Source organism: Schistocerca piceifrons, chromosome X (assembly GCF_021461385.2).
Source record: "Schistocerca piceifrons isolate TAMUIC-IGC-003096 chromosome X, iqSchPice1.1, whole genome shotgun sequence".
NCBI classification, from domain to species: Eukaryota; Metazoa; Arthropoda; class Insecta; order Orthoptera; family Acrididae; genus Schistocerca; species Schistocerca piceifrons.
In genome coordinates, this window is record NC_060149.1 from 166,116,528 (window position 1) to 166,130,202 (window position 13,675).

Here is a 13,675-nt window from a genome sequence, read left to right on the forward strand (position 1 = left end):
TCGGTCTGACGAAGGTCACGACTTTTCCACGGTCAACCCCTTCATTATTCAGAAAGGTGTCGACGCAATTGCGGGTTCTGTAAAGTCTTGTTCCAGATTACGGAATGGCACCCTGTTGTTAGAAACACACAGTGCCCTCCGGGCTCAAAAATTGCTGCGTACTTCTCTGCTCCACACCTTCCCTGTCCGGGTGGAACCGCACTGTACCTTAAATTCCTCGCGTGGAGTCGTTTATACACGCTCCCTCGATGGATTGTCTGACGAAGAAATTCAGCACTACCTGTCTGACCAGGGCGTCACGGCAGTTCATCGGGTTATGAAAAGGGTTGACTTGATCATCATTCCAACCCGCACTGTCTTCTTGACATTTGACAAAGTTCAACTCCCATCAAAAATCAAAGCAGGCTATGAGATAATTTCCGTTCGCCCTTATGTCCCAAACCCTACGCGTTGCTATCGATGTCAGTGGTTCAATCACACCAGCCAGTCCTGTTCCAATCCGGCCAAATGTGTTACGTGTGGCAAGGATGCCCATGAGGGTGCTTGTCCACCTCCATCCCCTCGCGGCATCAACTGTATGGGTGACCACGCTGCTTCCTCTCGAGATTGCCCCGTTTTTAAGGACGAAAAGCTCATCCAGGAAATAAGAGTGAAGGAAAAGGTGTCGACCTTTGCTGCTCGAAAGTTACTCGCCAGTAGACAGCCCACCGTGCCTCAGAAAGGAAAATACAGCACTGTCCTTGCTTCTCCTCGGCCAACAAAGGAGGTGGCCACGCAGACTTGCGACCTCACATTTAGTACCACGGTCGTCAGATCGGCCAGCGCAAAGATCGCCCGTTCAACCTCACCACTTTCGCCTGCCCACTCTATGGCTCACCCTTCGTCGGGTTCTGCTAAATCTCGAGCCCAAAAGTCAGACGCCAAGTCTTCGAAAAAAGAGCATTCTCGTTAAGAGCTTTTACGTACTGCAACTCCACAACCATCGGTTCCTCCTTCATCTAAACATCATACTTCCAAGAAGGCTACGAAGAAACACAGTTCCTCTCCTTCTCCGCCAAGGCGTGTCCCATCTACAGCACCACCTGGCGGAAATCGCCCTCGGCCATCTTCTGTGTCGCCGAGGCGCACTGCTGGTGGCCGGTCAACTGGCCGATCGTTGGTGGCAGGAGCTGCTCCTGACCAACCTATGGATCAGGATCTTCTGCCTTCGACTGAATGCCATTCCATGCTGCCGGTCACAAGCTCTGAGCAGTCGTTGAGTTGACAGCACCCTTGGTCACGTTCCTCCATTTTCTGTTCACCCTATGTCCATTATCCACTGGAATATCCGTGGCATTCGCGCGAATCGGGATGAATTGTCGATCCTCTTACGATCCTACTCGCCGGTCATCTTCTGTCTTCAGGAAACAAAGCTGCGTCCCTATGACCGCTTTGTTCTCCCTCATTTTCAGTCCGTCCGATATGACCTCCCCTCTGTTGAGGGCACTCCAGCCCATGGAGGACTCATGATTCTGCTCCATGATACTCTCCATTATCACCCAATCCCCTTAAACAGTTCCTTCCAAGCTGTCGCCGTCCGTCTTTCCCTTTCTGGATACACATTCTCTCTTTGTACTGTATACATGCCATCATCCACACCAATGGCACGAGCTGATCTCCTTCATCTTCTTGATCAGCTTCCACCCCCCCTATTTGCTGGTTGGGGACTTCAATGCCCACCACCCGCTTTGGGGATCTCCACATCCTTGTCCACGTGGCTCACTATTGCTAGACGTCTTCCACCAAGCGGATCTAGTCTGCTTCAACACTGGGGTCCCCACATTTTTGTCTGCCTCCACGGCAAATTTATCTCATTTGGACCTTGCGGTCGGTACTGTTCCGCTAGCTCGGCGCTTCAAATGGTTCGCCCTTGATGATACACACTCGAGTGACCACTTTCCATGTGTTCTTAGACTGCAGCCTCAACTGCCATATATGCGCTCGCGACGCTGGAAGTTTGCCCAAGCCGATTGGACACTTTTTTCGTCTCTAGTGACATTCGATGACCGTCGCTTTCCCAGCGTCGACGATGAGATCACACATGTTACCGACGTTATTCTCACAGCTGCGGAACGTTCAATACCACGCACCTCCGAATTGCCACGGCGCCCCCCAGTTCCTTGGTGGAACGAGGCATGCCGTGACGCAATACGTGAGCGGCGACGTGCTCTTCGCATTTTCCGTCACCATCCAACTTTGGCCAACTGTATCCGATATAAGCAGCTCCGTGCGCGATGCCGTCGCGTCATCCGCGATAGCAAGAAGGCAAGCTGGAAATTCTTTATTAGCTCATTTAACACCTTCACTCCCTCCTCGGAAGTTTGGAGTCGGCTTCGACGGTTCTGTGGCGCGCCTAGTTTCTCCCAGGTCTCTGGGCTCACTGTCGCGCATGATACCTTAGTGGACCCCGTCGCAATTTCTAACTCATTGGGTCAGCACTTTGCTGAGATTTCTTGCTCTTCAAATTACCCGCCAGCGTTTCTCCCGAAGAAACGTGCAGCGGAAGTGCGACATCTTGCTTTCTCCTCTCAAAATCACGAAAGCTACAATACTGTTTTCTCCATGCGGGAACTCCGACATGCCCTCTCTTCTTCTCGCTCCTCCGCCCCAGGACCGGATGGTATCCATGTCCAAATGTTGCTGCATTTATCAACCCATAGCCTGCGTTACCTCCTTCGCCTTTATAATCGAATTTGGACTGACAGTACCTTTCCCAGGCGATGGCGGGAAGCTATTGTCGTTCCCGTTCCGAAACCTGGAAAGGACAAACATCTCCCCTCTAGCTATCGCCCCATTTCTCTCACGAGTAGTGTCTGTAAGGTTTTGGAGCGTATGGTGAATTACCGTTTAGCTTGGTGGCTGGAATCCCGCAGTCTTTTAACACCAGCCCAATGCGAATTCCGAAAGCATCGTTCTGCCGTTGACCATCTTGTTGCTCTCTCCTCTTATATCATGAACAATTTTCTCCGGAATCGCCAAACGGTAGCAATATTTTTTGATCTGGAGAGAGCATACGATACTTGTTGGAGGACAGGCATCCTCCGCACACTGTTCTCTTGGGGCTTTCGAGGCCGGCTGCCCCTTTTTCTTCGCGAATTTATGGCAGAGCGCACATTTAGGGTGCGGGTGAACACTACTCTCTCCTGTACTTTCTCCCAAGAAAACGGGGTACCCCAGGGCTCCGTGCTGAGTGTTGTACTGTTTGCCATCGCCATTAATTCAATTATGGATTGTCTCCTTCCTGATGTCTCGGGCTCCCTCTTCATGGACGATTTTGCGATCTACTACAGCTCTCAACGGACAAGCCTTATTGAATGACGTCTTCAAGGATGTCTCGATCGCCTCCACTCGTGGAGCATCGAAACCGGCTTCAGTTTCTCACCCAGTAAGACCGTTTGTGTTAATTTTTGGTGACGTAAGGAGTTTCTTCCGCCCTCCTTACATCTAGGTCCTGTCAACCTTCCGTTTTCTGACGTCGCTAAATTCTTGGGTCTTATGTTTGACAGAAAACTGTGCTGGTCCTCCCACGTTTCCTATCTTTCGGCTCGCTGTCTGCGATCCCTCAACACCCTCAGTGTCCTGAATGGTACCTCCTGGGGAGCGGACAGAGTGGTCCTTCTCCGCCTCTATCGCGCCTTAGTGCGCTCGAAATTGGATTATGGAAGCATAGTCTACTCCTCTGCTCGGCCGTCTATTCTTCGGCGTCTCGACTCTATCCACCACCGTGGTTTACGTTTAGTGTCTGGAGCCTTTTACACCAGCCCTGTGGAAAGCCTTTATGCTGAGACTGCTGAACCTCCGCTGTCCAATCGGCGGGCAGTCCTTCTGAGTCGTTATGCTAGCCATCTGTCTTCCATGCCTGCTAATCCAGCCCATGACCTTTTTTTCGACGCCTCCTTTGATGTCGGGTATGCAGGCCGCTCCTCCTCCCTACTACCCCCGGGAGTCCGCTTCCGTCAACTGCTCCATTCTCTTTCCTTCCGCTTTCCTAAAACCTTCTTGACAACTTGGGGTACAGCACCGCCTTGGCTCCGTCCCCGGATCGACTTGCTCAGAGACCTATGTCAATTTCCCAAGGATGGTACCCCTACACTTGTTTACCGTCGGACATTTGCTGCTCTATGTGCACAAATGACGGAAGCCACATTTATTTACACCGACGGCTCGAAAGCATCGTTAGGTGTAGGGAGTGCCTATATTGTTGGCAACACCCCAAATCACTTTCGGCTTCCCGACCAGTGTTCGGTTTATACTGCGGAGCTTTACGCTGTTCTCCAGGCTGTCCACTACATCCGCCGCCATCAGCGGATACAGTACGTAATCTGCTCAGATTCTCTCAGCTCTCTCCTAAGTCTCCAAGCTCTTTACCCTGTGCACCCTCTGGTCCACCGGATTCAGGACTGTCTGCGCTTGCTCCACCTGGGGGCGTCTCAGTGGCGTTCCTCTGGCTCCCGGGACACGCTGGTATCTGTGGGAATGAGGCGGCCGATATAGCGGCCAAGGCTGCAGTCTCTCTTCCTCGGCCAGCTATTCAGTCTCTTCAGTTTACCAATCTCCGGAGCGGTTTATGTCGCCAAGTTGCTCATTTATGGCATGCGCATTGGTCAACACTTCCCCATAATAAATTGCGGGAAGTGAAAGCCCTTCCTTGCGCTTGGACCTCTTCCTCCCGAACGCGTCGTCGGGAGGAGGTAATTTTAGCTAGACTCCAGATAGGGCACTGTCTTTTTAGTCATCGACATCTTTTAAGCGGTGATCCTCCCCCACTCTGTCCCCACTGCTCTCAGCTGTGGACGGTCAGACACCTTTTAATTGAATGCCCCTATTTTAATCCGTTACGCTCCCGTCTACAGCTATCGCCTGATCTATCGTCGATTTTAGCAGATGACACGCGCTCAGCTGACCGCGTTCTACAGTTTATTAGTGACAGTGAAATGACGTCAGTCATTTGAAGTTTTTTTTTGGGGACAACCAACCCCTTTCTATAGTGGATTTTTAAGCATTCCTTCTGCCTTTAGTTTCTCAAATTTTATGACTTTGTTCCCATTGCTGCTGATTTTAAATTTCGTTTTTTTCCTGTTTTCTACGTCATGGGCTGGGCGCTAATGACCATAGAAGTTTTGCGCCCTAAAACCACAAACAAAAAAAAGAGCTATCCCATATATTACCATCAGATTTATCATACTTGCTACTGGAATTAACCTACGACATGTGGCTAATATGCTGTCACCTCTATATTGCGAAATTAACTACATATTATCACTGCAGCCAGGCGGCTAGCACGAGTTTTGGTGTTCTTGTAAAGACAAGTCATTTTAGATTATAACATCATTTAGTTTAGTACTGATTACATGGTAAATAGGTGTATTAGTGTGCTTTTTAAGTGTACCATTAACCTAGAACTTTGTCTGACATCTTCATGGTGAATGTGGAAAATAGATTTGACCTGTTGCTTCAGTTAGCTGGTGAGCCTCAAGCAGTTGCAGGTGTAGACAGGGTACGACAAACTTCCAGCAGCAAATTGAAAAGTAAGAATGTAGGGAAATCAGTAAAGAGAAAGAAAGTGTTGTTGTTAGGTAGTTCCCATGGAAGAGGTGTTGGCCAACTTTTGCAGGATGAACTAGGATCAGAATACAAGGTCACTAGTTTATTTTAAAGCTAGTGCTGGTCTAGAGCAGGTGACAGAGGATTTAGGATAACTTTGCAAAGATACTGTGACTATAGTGGGTGGGCCAGGTAATAGTATCAGCAGAGATCCTGGGTACAGTATCGAGTGTGACCTGGCAAAGATTGCATCAGCATCGAAGAATACAAGTGTTGAGTTTGTATCTGTTCTTGGATGCCATGACCGATCCATTTGAACTCTTCTGTCAAGAGAGTTAATTTGGAGTTGGAACAGCTGCTTGTCGGGTGCAGGGTCACACATTGGTTTGGTTCCTGTTGATTCTATGAATAGGTGGGATTAAACTAGGCATGTCCTTCACCTCAACAGGAAAGGGATGGATAAACTGGCTGGGAAAATAGCAGAAATGTTAAAGGGGGGCGGCACTGTCATCAGTGATAAAATACTAGTGGTTATAGGGTTCAGAAAAGACACTTTTTTTAGGGTAGGAAGGACGGAAAGAAACAGTTTTAAGAGAGGTTAGGATTGAGACAAACCTTCAGTTTGAGAAAGAAACAAAAAAAAAAAAATATGTCTAGCTTATTACATCAGCACAAACAGCTATTGGTTTGGAATTTTCAACAACAATCAGCAGAAATTTCAACTCTACCCAAATTCAGATCAGTCAATGTGAAATGTTAGCTATCTTTATTGCATCAAAATATTCAAGGACTGAGAAATAAAATTAATGAATAAATTATCTGCATAGATGAATTAGTCCTCAAACCCAGCTGACATAATCTGCCTTTCTGAACATCTTACCACTGGTATAGAACTTTTAAATCTTACAGGATTTAGGTTAGCATCTCACTTTTGTAGAACAGAAATGGAGAAAGTAGTTGCCACATTCATAAGGAACTGTCATAAATTTAAGAACATAGACATTCATAAATTTTGTCTAGAACAGCATATGGAAGCATGTGCAACAGAAGTAGAATTTCACAAAAAATCCTTCATAATATTAAGTGTATATCAAGCACCTGCAGGTAACTTTAATCTGTTCATAAACCACCTTGAAGCTGTACTGGCCCATTTAACAACCATAAACAAAGAAATAGTGGTTGCTGGTGCTTTCAATGTAGATTTCCTTAAAGACTCTCCCAATAAGAACTTATTTGAGTTAGTAACACTATCATTCAACTTAACACTTTCGCTGCGGCATCGGTGCAGGCGTGCAACTCTCCAGTGCGACCCGGCAACGTGCGAGTGCGGGCCGGTAACACTCCGAAACGGCAAGTACCGCTCGTAACCGACGCTCCTAAGCACACCTGAGCTACAAGCTGACGTCAAGACCTTGTAAGATCTGTAGGATCATGTTCTATACCGGCTCAATGATGACACCTTAGATGCATTACTTCAAATAAGCTTCGACTGTATTGCGGTCATGTTTTAAAGTCTGTTTGCTGTCTGACACCTATAGGGGTCTCACAGGCGTCATTCAAATGTTCATTAGCCTCCATTGCAAACAATATACGTTCGATAACTGACCACACAAAATAAAAGTTTACACGCTGTGATGCTAGCTTAGACACTGCAACTAGACTGAGTAATCCGACAGTGAGCGCGGACGCTTATAAGCGTCAGCCGCACTGGCTCATGGCTTGTTGTGACGCTTATAAGCGTCAGCCGCAGCGAAAGTGTTAATTCCCACTGTAAAGTTCCCAACTAGGGTAGCCAATTGCTCACAAACAGCCATTGATAATATCTTTATAGAAAAGTCCAATGAACAAAATTATAGTAAAAGACCAATAGTCAGCAGCCTCTCAGACCATGACATGCGGTTCCTTCTGTTAAATGTCATTACTGAACAGGATATGAAATCTGTTAAATCTGAGCTCAAGAGAGTAATAAATAAGCCAAAAATTGATTTTAGGACACTCCTCAGACATTCACTGGAGTGATGTTTACAGTGCTCATGGCATGAAGGAAAAATAAAACACTTTTGCTACTAAAGTTCTTACCTTATTTGAACAGTTTTCCCCCAAAACTAACCATGGTTAGAGCAAAGTCTACAAAGAAGCCATGGATTACTTGAGGAATAGATGTATCTTGTAAAACAAAAACAAAACTGTATTTGTCAATCAGAAACAGTTCTGATGTTGATGCTATAGCACATTACAAGAAATACTGCAAAATATTAAAGGCTGTAATACAGACATCAAAGCAAATATATTACAAGGAAAAAGCTAGTCATATCAGATAACAAAATAGACAATATGGGATATAGTGAAAGAGTAGACCGGTAGAACCGGACAGGAAGAGGAACAAATAGCATTAAGAGTAAATATACGTAAGTGACAGATATGTATAACGTCGCAGAACATTTTAATGAATATTTTATAACTGTTACTGGAAAAAGATGGGGTTGTCAGATTCTGTAAATGATGTTATGGAATACCTCGGACCACACATTTCAAGTAACTTCCATAATATGAATGTGACCCTCACTACCCCAGCAGAAGTAATATCCATAAAATCGTTAAAATCCAAAAACATCTAGTGGGTGTGATGAAATATCAACAAAGTTAATTAAATAATGTGATTCTGAATAAACATATTAAGCTATCTGTGTAACCAGTTGTTTATCAGTGGAATATTTCCTGGATGGTTGAAATAGGCTGAAGTTAAGCCACTGTTTAAGAAGGAAGATAAAGAAATAGCGTCGCATTTCCGTCCAATTTCACTTTTGTCAGCATTCTCAAAAATTTTAGAAAAGGTAATGTATGATCGGCTTTATAATCATCTTATCACAGATAACATACTGGCAAAGTCGCAGTTCAGATTTATAAAGGGTTCTGATATTGAGAAGGCTATTTACTCTTACAGTGAAAATGTACTTAATTCATTAGAGACACAAAATTCCAGGTGACTGGTATATTTTGTGCTCTGTCAAAGGCATGTGACTATGTAAATCAAATATCCTTTTAAGTAAATTATAATATTATGGTGTAACAGGAAATGCTGCAAAAAATGGTTCAAATCTTATATCTCTGGCAGGAAACAAAGGGAGTGATTAGGAAACATATGTATTAAGCTATCAGGCATCATCCAACAGGGAATTAATTACATGTGGAGTCCCACAAGGTTCCATCTTAGGGCCCTTACTTTTTCTTGTGTGTACCAATGACTTTTCATCAGTAACATTACCAGATGCCAAGTCTGTTTTGTTTGCTGATGATACAAACATTGCAGTAAATAGCTTATCAATCGATAACTGACCACGCTAAAGTTTACACGCTTTTATGCTAGCTTAGACGCTGCAACTAGACTGCGTAAACAGTGAGTGCGGACGCTTACAAGTGTCAGACGCACTGGCTCGTGGCTTGTTGTGATGCTTATAAGCATCACAAGGATTTAAAGTCACTTACTTTGTACAAAAAGGTGTGCATTATTCAGGAACACACATTTTCAATAACTTGCCAGCAGCCATAAAAAGTTGCTCTCTCTCTCTCTCTCTCTCTCTCTCTCTCTCTCTCTCTCTCTCTCTCTCTCTCTCACACACACACACACACACACACACACACACACACACACACACACACAGTGGGGATGGGGGTGGCTATATAACATGAAGTCAAAGCTGAAGCAGTCTCTGTGACAAGTTTTGATATTGACCATCCTACAAACATTTCCATTTGGTTACTGTGCATCTTCACTGATGGCAGCTTATTTTAGCTGCAGTAAACTTCCTTGCTTTCTAGTAATACATCTAGAATACTAACTGGGTAATTTTCTTGTAGCATATAAAGTAATATTTTCTCTTCAGAGTCCTCCAGTGTAGACTAGAAGACTGACATGTTACATTTTGTTCATGTCAATGCTGGCTGTAATTCCCATTAGACAGTTTTTGTGCTGTTAAGTGTACTAGCCTGCTGCTCCTGCTCCCTGTGTGCTGGAATTGGTTGTTTGTCTTGCTACTTTTTGTATGATTTATCCAAGTTTCTGCATATATCATGTGCTTAAAATCTGAATTTGAATGAATTGATGTAGTGATCTGCCTAAGCATTTACAGTGAATTGCTAGTTTGAAACACATGTACAGTTACGCTCACATAATGCTAGATACAGATATCTGGCTAAAACATGAAATTGGCGGCAGTATAGCAATAGAATACGCTAATGAGAAGTAGATGCAGTATTTGCCACACTAAACAAGAAACCCAAAACCACAGAGAGAGAGATTGAAGCAGCATGTTAGATTGTATAAAACTTCGTATGAAGTATGGGAATAAACTTAGTTGGGTCCTTATATGGAGAACTTCAGAGAGAACCTCGGGTAACTAGTAGGTAGAACATCTGTGGCCTAAGTTTAGAAGAATAGTTGAACAAACACTGGATTGCTATTTATGTAGTATAACAGTTTTTGATGGAAGGAACTTTCTATGGTATATGGTCTCTGTAATGAAATGGGTGCATGGGTGAGTTTGCTTGTGAGCTGCTGTTCAGTTTAACACCCATTTGCTGTAGAATCTTGGAACATTTTCTAAGCTCAAACATAAGGAGATGTCGAACAGAATGACCTCCTCCTGTGAAATCATTGTGGATTTTGACATTCTGAAAGCCATGGATCCAGGCAGTTGTGCAGTTGCAGTATGTTTTGACTTCAAAAAGCATCTGACTGAGTACAGTACCACAACTTATTAATAAAAGTAAGATCGTATGTGGCATAAAACAAAGTTTGTCATCTGGCTGAGGATTACTGAATAGGCAGGATCTTGGGTGGTGAGTCATTGATAAATGTGGAAGTAACTTCATTCATGTCCCAGGGAAGTGTGTTGGGACTGTTTCTGTTTATGTTGTGTATTAATGATCTAGGAGACTATGTTAATAGTAACTAAAAAGTCAGTATCAAACTTTCATTGTGGTAAATGTACTGGAATTTTTTCGAGTACGTGTATAATATGTGATTGAATTGCATGTTGTGGCTAATAATTTCATATATGTTCTTAGGGAAAGTTTGGCATTCGCTACAGAACCTGTTTTTACAAGTCTTGCAGATTTAATAAAGGACTCGGGTACTGCGTCTTCAGACCACAGTTCTGGTCAGAAGGGAGAGAAATTGTATGAAGTAGAAATTAAACATGGATTGGTCCAGGTAATTTTGTTTTCTGTATTCCTTTGGTTTCTTATTTCCTTTGTAATGTATTTGTCATGACATCATGTTGTACAGAATGAACATTTGATACAAAATACTGCTTTACCTAAACTCAGTGTGGTAACATTACTCCATCTGAACAATGTTAATTGACTTTACCTAATTAAGCACCAGGTCGTGAACACTATACACACACAAAACAGTTAACTCACAATGATTGTAGTTTACTGTTCTTTCAGAAAGTGTCTGCAATTTTTCAAAATTTCTGTAATGGGTTCAGGAATACTGCACTGTCTCTGAGTTATAAATATTGTTATTTTTCACGAGATTTCTTTACAAATCAGAACCTGTGTGATACTCATTTGTTTAACAGATTGGAGAAGGACTTGTTTTTCTGCACAACAATGTCAAACTGCTGCATGGCAACATCAATCCAGAAACTATATTAGTAAACCAACAAGGGGCTTGGAAAATTTTTGGCTTTGAGTTCTGCATTTTGAATTCAAGTAACCCAGAAGCAGAGGTGAGTGACATTTAATTTCTGTAATTATTAATTTCAGTATTCATGAAAGTTTGGTATGTACTAATTGTGTGATTGTTCTCTGTACATGAATAATCATTATTAATCAGTTGGAATATTTAATGATGATAAATATAAACTTCAAAGAAGAAACTAAGGTATGTGGTGCATTTATGCACTTAATATAATTTTTATATTGATGAACGAAAAAATTAAGTTCATCACACTTATATAATCCAATAAAGGAGTGAACGCCGTTTTGTCATGATAATAATAGTGTGTGTGTAATATAAACCTACTGCAATGCATAGGTTAATGAAGAATCAATTTATAGGTTAAGAATTTTCCCTTCTTTACTGTAGTCTTCTCCAGTTTCATTTTATTCTTCATTGTTAACATTATTGCTCACATCTGTATTGGAATGACGACGACAACAACAACAATAACAACAAAAAAGAGAGAAATACTTGGAGGTAAAATATGGAAAGATTAGAACACCAGATAAATTCCAATGGATCCAACCCAGATGACTGGTCTTATGCGTCAAAGGAACAGCCAGAAAATTAGACCTTGCTTACAAACTAACACAGAACTGGTACAACACGAGCGATATCCTACAAGGACAAAATCAGGTGCAATAATTCAGTTATAAAACCAGAAGGACTCTGCATCAGAATGTCTTATTCTACCAGGTGGTGCACGAAATGTGTTACTATTTTGTTTTTGAATATAAACTTTATTGTCAATACAATCTGAAAGGAACATATACTACAATGAAGAGCCACCCATGGATATTTGTTCTAATTCAGCACATGCTCAATATGTCCACCATTTTGTTTCCTAACTTCCTTCAAACGAACACTGAAGTGTTTACTTCGTAGATTCTTACTTAAATTGCGTGTGAGTTTCGTATAGGAGGTGTAATTTCGAGTTTTAGTTACTGTAATCATAAATTCAGGCAGATTGTAGCGCAGTCGTTAGGCATTTGTACAGGTTAGTTCATACATTCTTTGCATGTTTCCCTTGTGTTATCTAGGCACGGACTTGTGTTTCAGTAACTGTTATTCAACATCGATTAGAATGTACACGGACTGTGACTGCTGTGTTCGGATGAGGGCTGAGTTGGCATCCCTTCGCTCACAGCTGCAAGCGGCGCTGACTTCAGTCGCGCAGCTTGAGGCTGTTGCCAATAGGCACCACTGTGGGGAGCCGGACTTCGGTATCACGGGGATGTCAAGCTCGTCCCTTCTGTCCCCAGATCGGTCTGCCGCTGTGGTTGCCCCGGTTGCTGGCCGCAGTGGGGCTAAACCCTCGCCTGTGGTTGATTAGGAGGTCGTTCCAAGGCGTGGCAGGCAGCGAAAGACGTCCCCGGAGGCTGATCAGAAAGCTTCCCCGGTGCGTCTGACGAATAGGTTTCAGGTACTGTATCTGGCTGAGCCAGATGCAGCTGCCTGCCCTGTTTCAGAGGATGATTCTCAGCCTTCAAGGTTCGGGCAGTCGCAGAGGGTGGGCTTATTGGTAGTTAAGAGCTCCAATAGTAGGTACGTAATGGGGCGCCTTAGGGATATGGCAGCTAAGGAGGGGAAGAAATCCAGTGTGAATTCCGGGTGGAGTCATTCCTGATGTGGAAAGGGTCCTTCCAGATGCCATGAAGAGCACAGGGTGCAGCCAGCTGCAGGTGGTGGCACATGACGGCGCTAATGACGTGTGTCACTGTGGATCTGAGGAAATTCTCTCTGGATTTCAGCAGCTATCTGATTTGGTGAAGGCTGCCGGCCTTGCTTACGAGATGAAGCATCTGCAGCATCGTTGACAGAACCGACTGTGGACCTTTGGTGCAGAGCCGGGTGGAGGATCTGAATCAGAGGCTCAGACGGTTTTGCGACCGTGTTGGCTGCAGATTCCTTGACTTGCGCCATAGGGTGGTGGGGTTTCGGGTTCCGCTGAATAGGTCAGGAATTCACTACACTCAGCTGGCAGCTACACGGGTAGTGGAGGCTGTGTGGCATGGACTGGGCCGTTTTTTAGGTTAGAAGGCCTCGGGGAAAGTACGGGGTGGGCTGCAATCTCAAAGGGTGCATGGCAAATACAGGATGTGCTTGGATCAAGGAACAGTCGGAATTGTAGTTGTAAATTGTTGTAGTTGTGCTGGGAAAGTCCCTGAGCTTCAAGCGCTAATAGAAAGCACAGAAGCTGAAATCGTTATAGGCACAGAAAGATGGCTAAAGCCTGAAATAAGTTCTGCAGAAATTTTTACGATGTCTCAGACGGTGTTCAGGAAAGATAGATTATGCAGAATTGGTGGTGGAGTGTTTGTGTCTGTGAGTAGTGGTTTATCTTGTAGTGAAGTCAAAGTAGAT

The 13,675-nt window shown here is 43.9% G+C and overlaps 1 protein-coding gene across 4 annotated transcripts in view; it reads left to right on the plus strand.

Annotated features, from left to right (window-relative positions):
- Positions 1 to 13,675, plus strand: part of LOC124721254 (SCY1-like protein 2) — a 202,726-nt gene that overhangs the window by 74,014 nt on the left and 115,037 nt on the right. For all 4 annotated transcript variants that reach the window (XM_047246124.1, XM_047246123.1, XM_047246126.1 and 1 more), the window contains 2 exons: positions 10,651 to 10,795; positions 11,169 to 11,318. In XM_047246124.1, the coding sequence (XP_047102080.1) occupies positions 10,651 to 10,795; positions 11,169 to 11,318 (295 nt within the window). The remainder of the gene's footprint in view (positions 1 to 10,650; positions 10,796 to 11,168; positions 11,319 to 13,675) is intronic.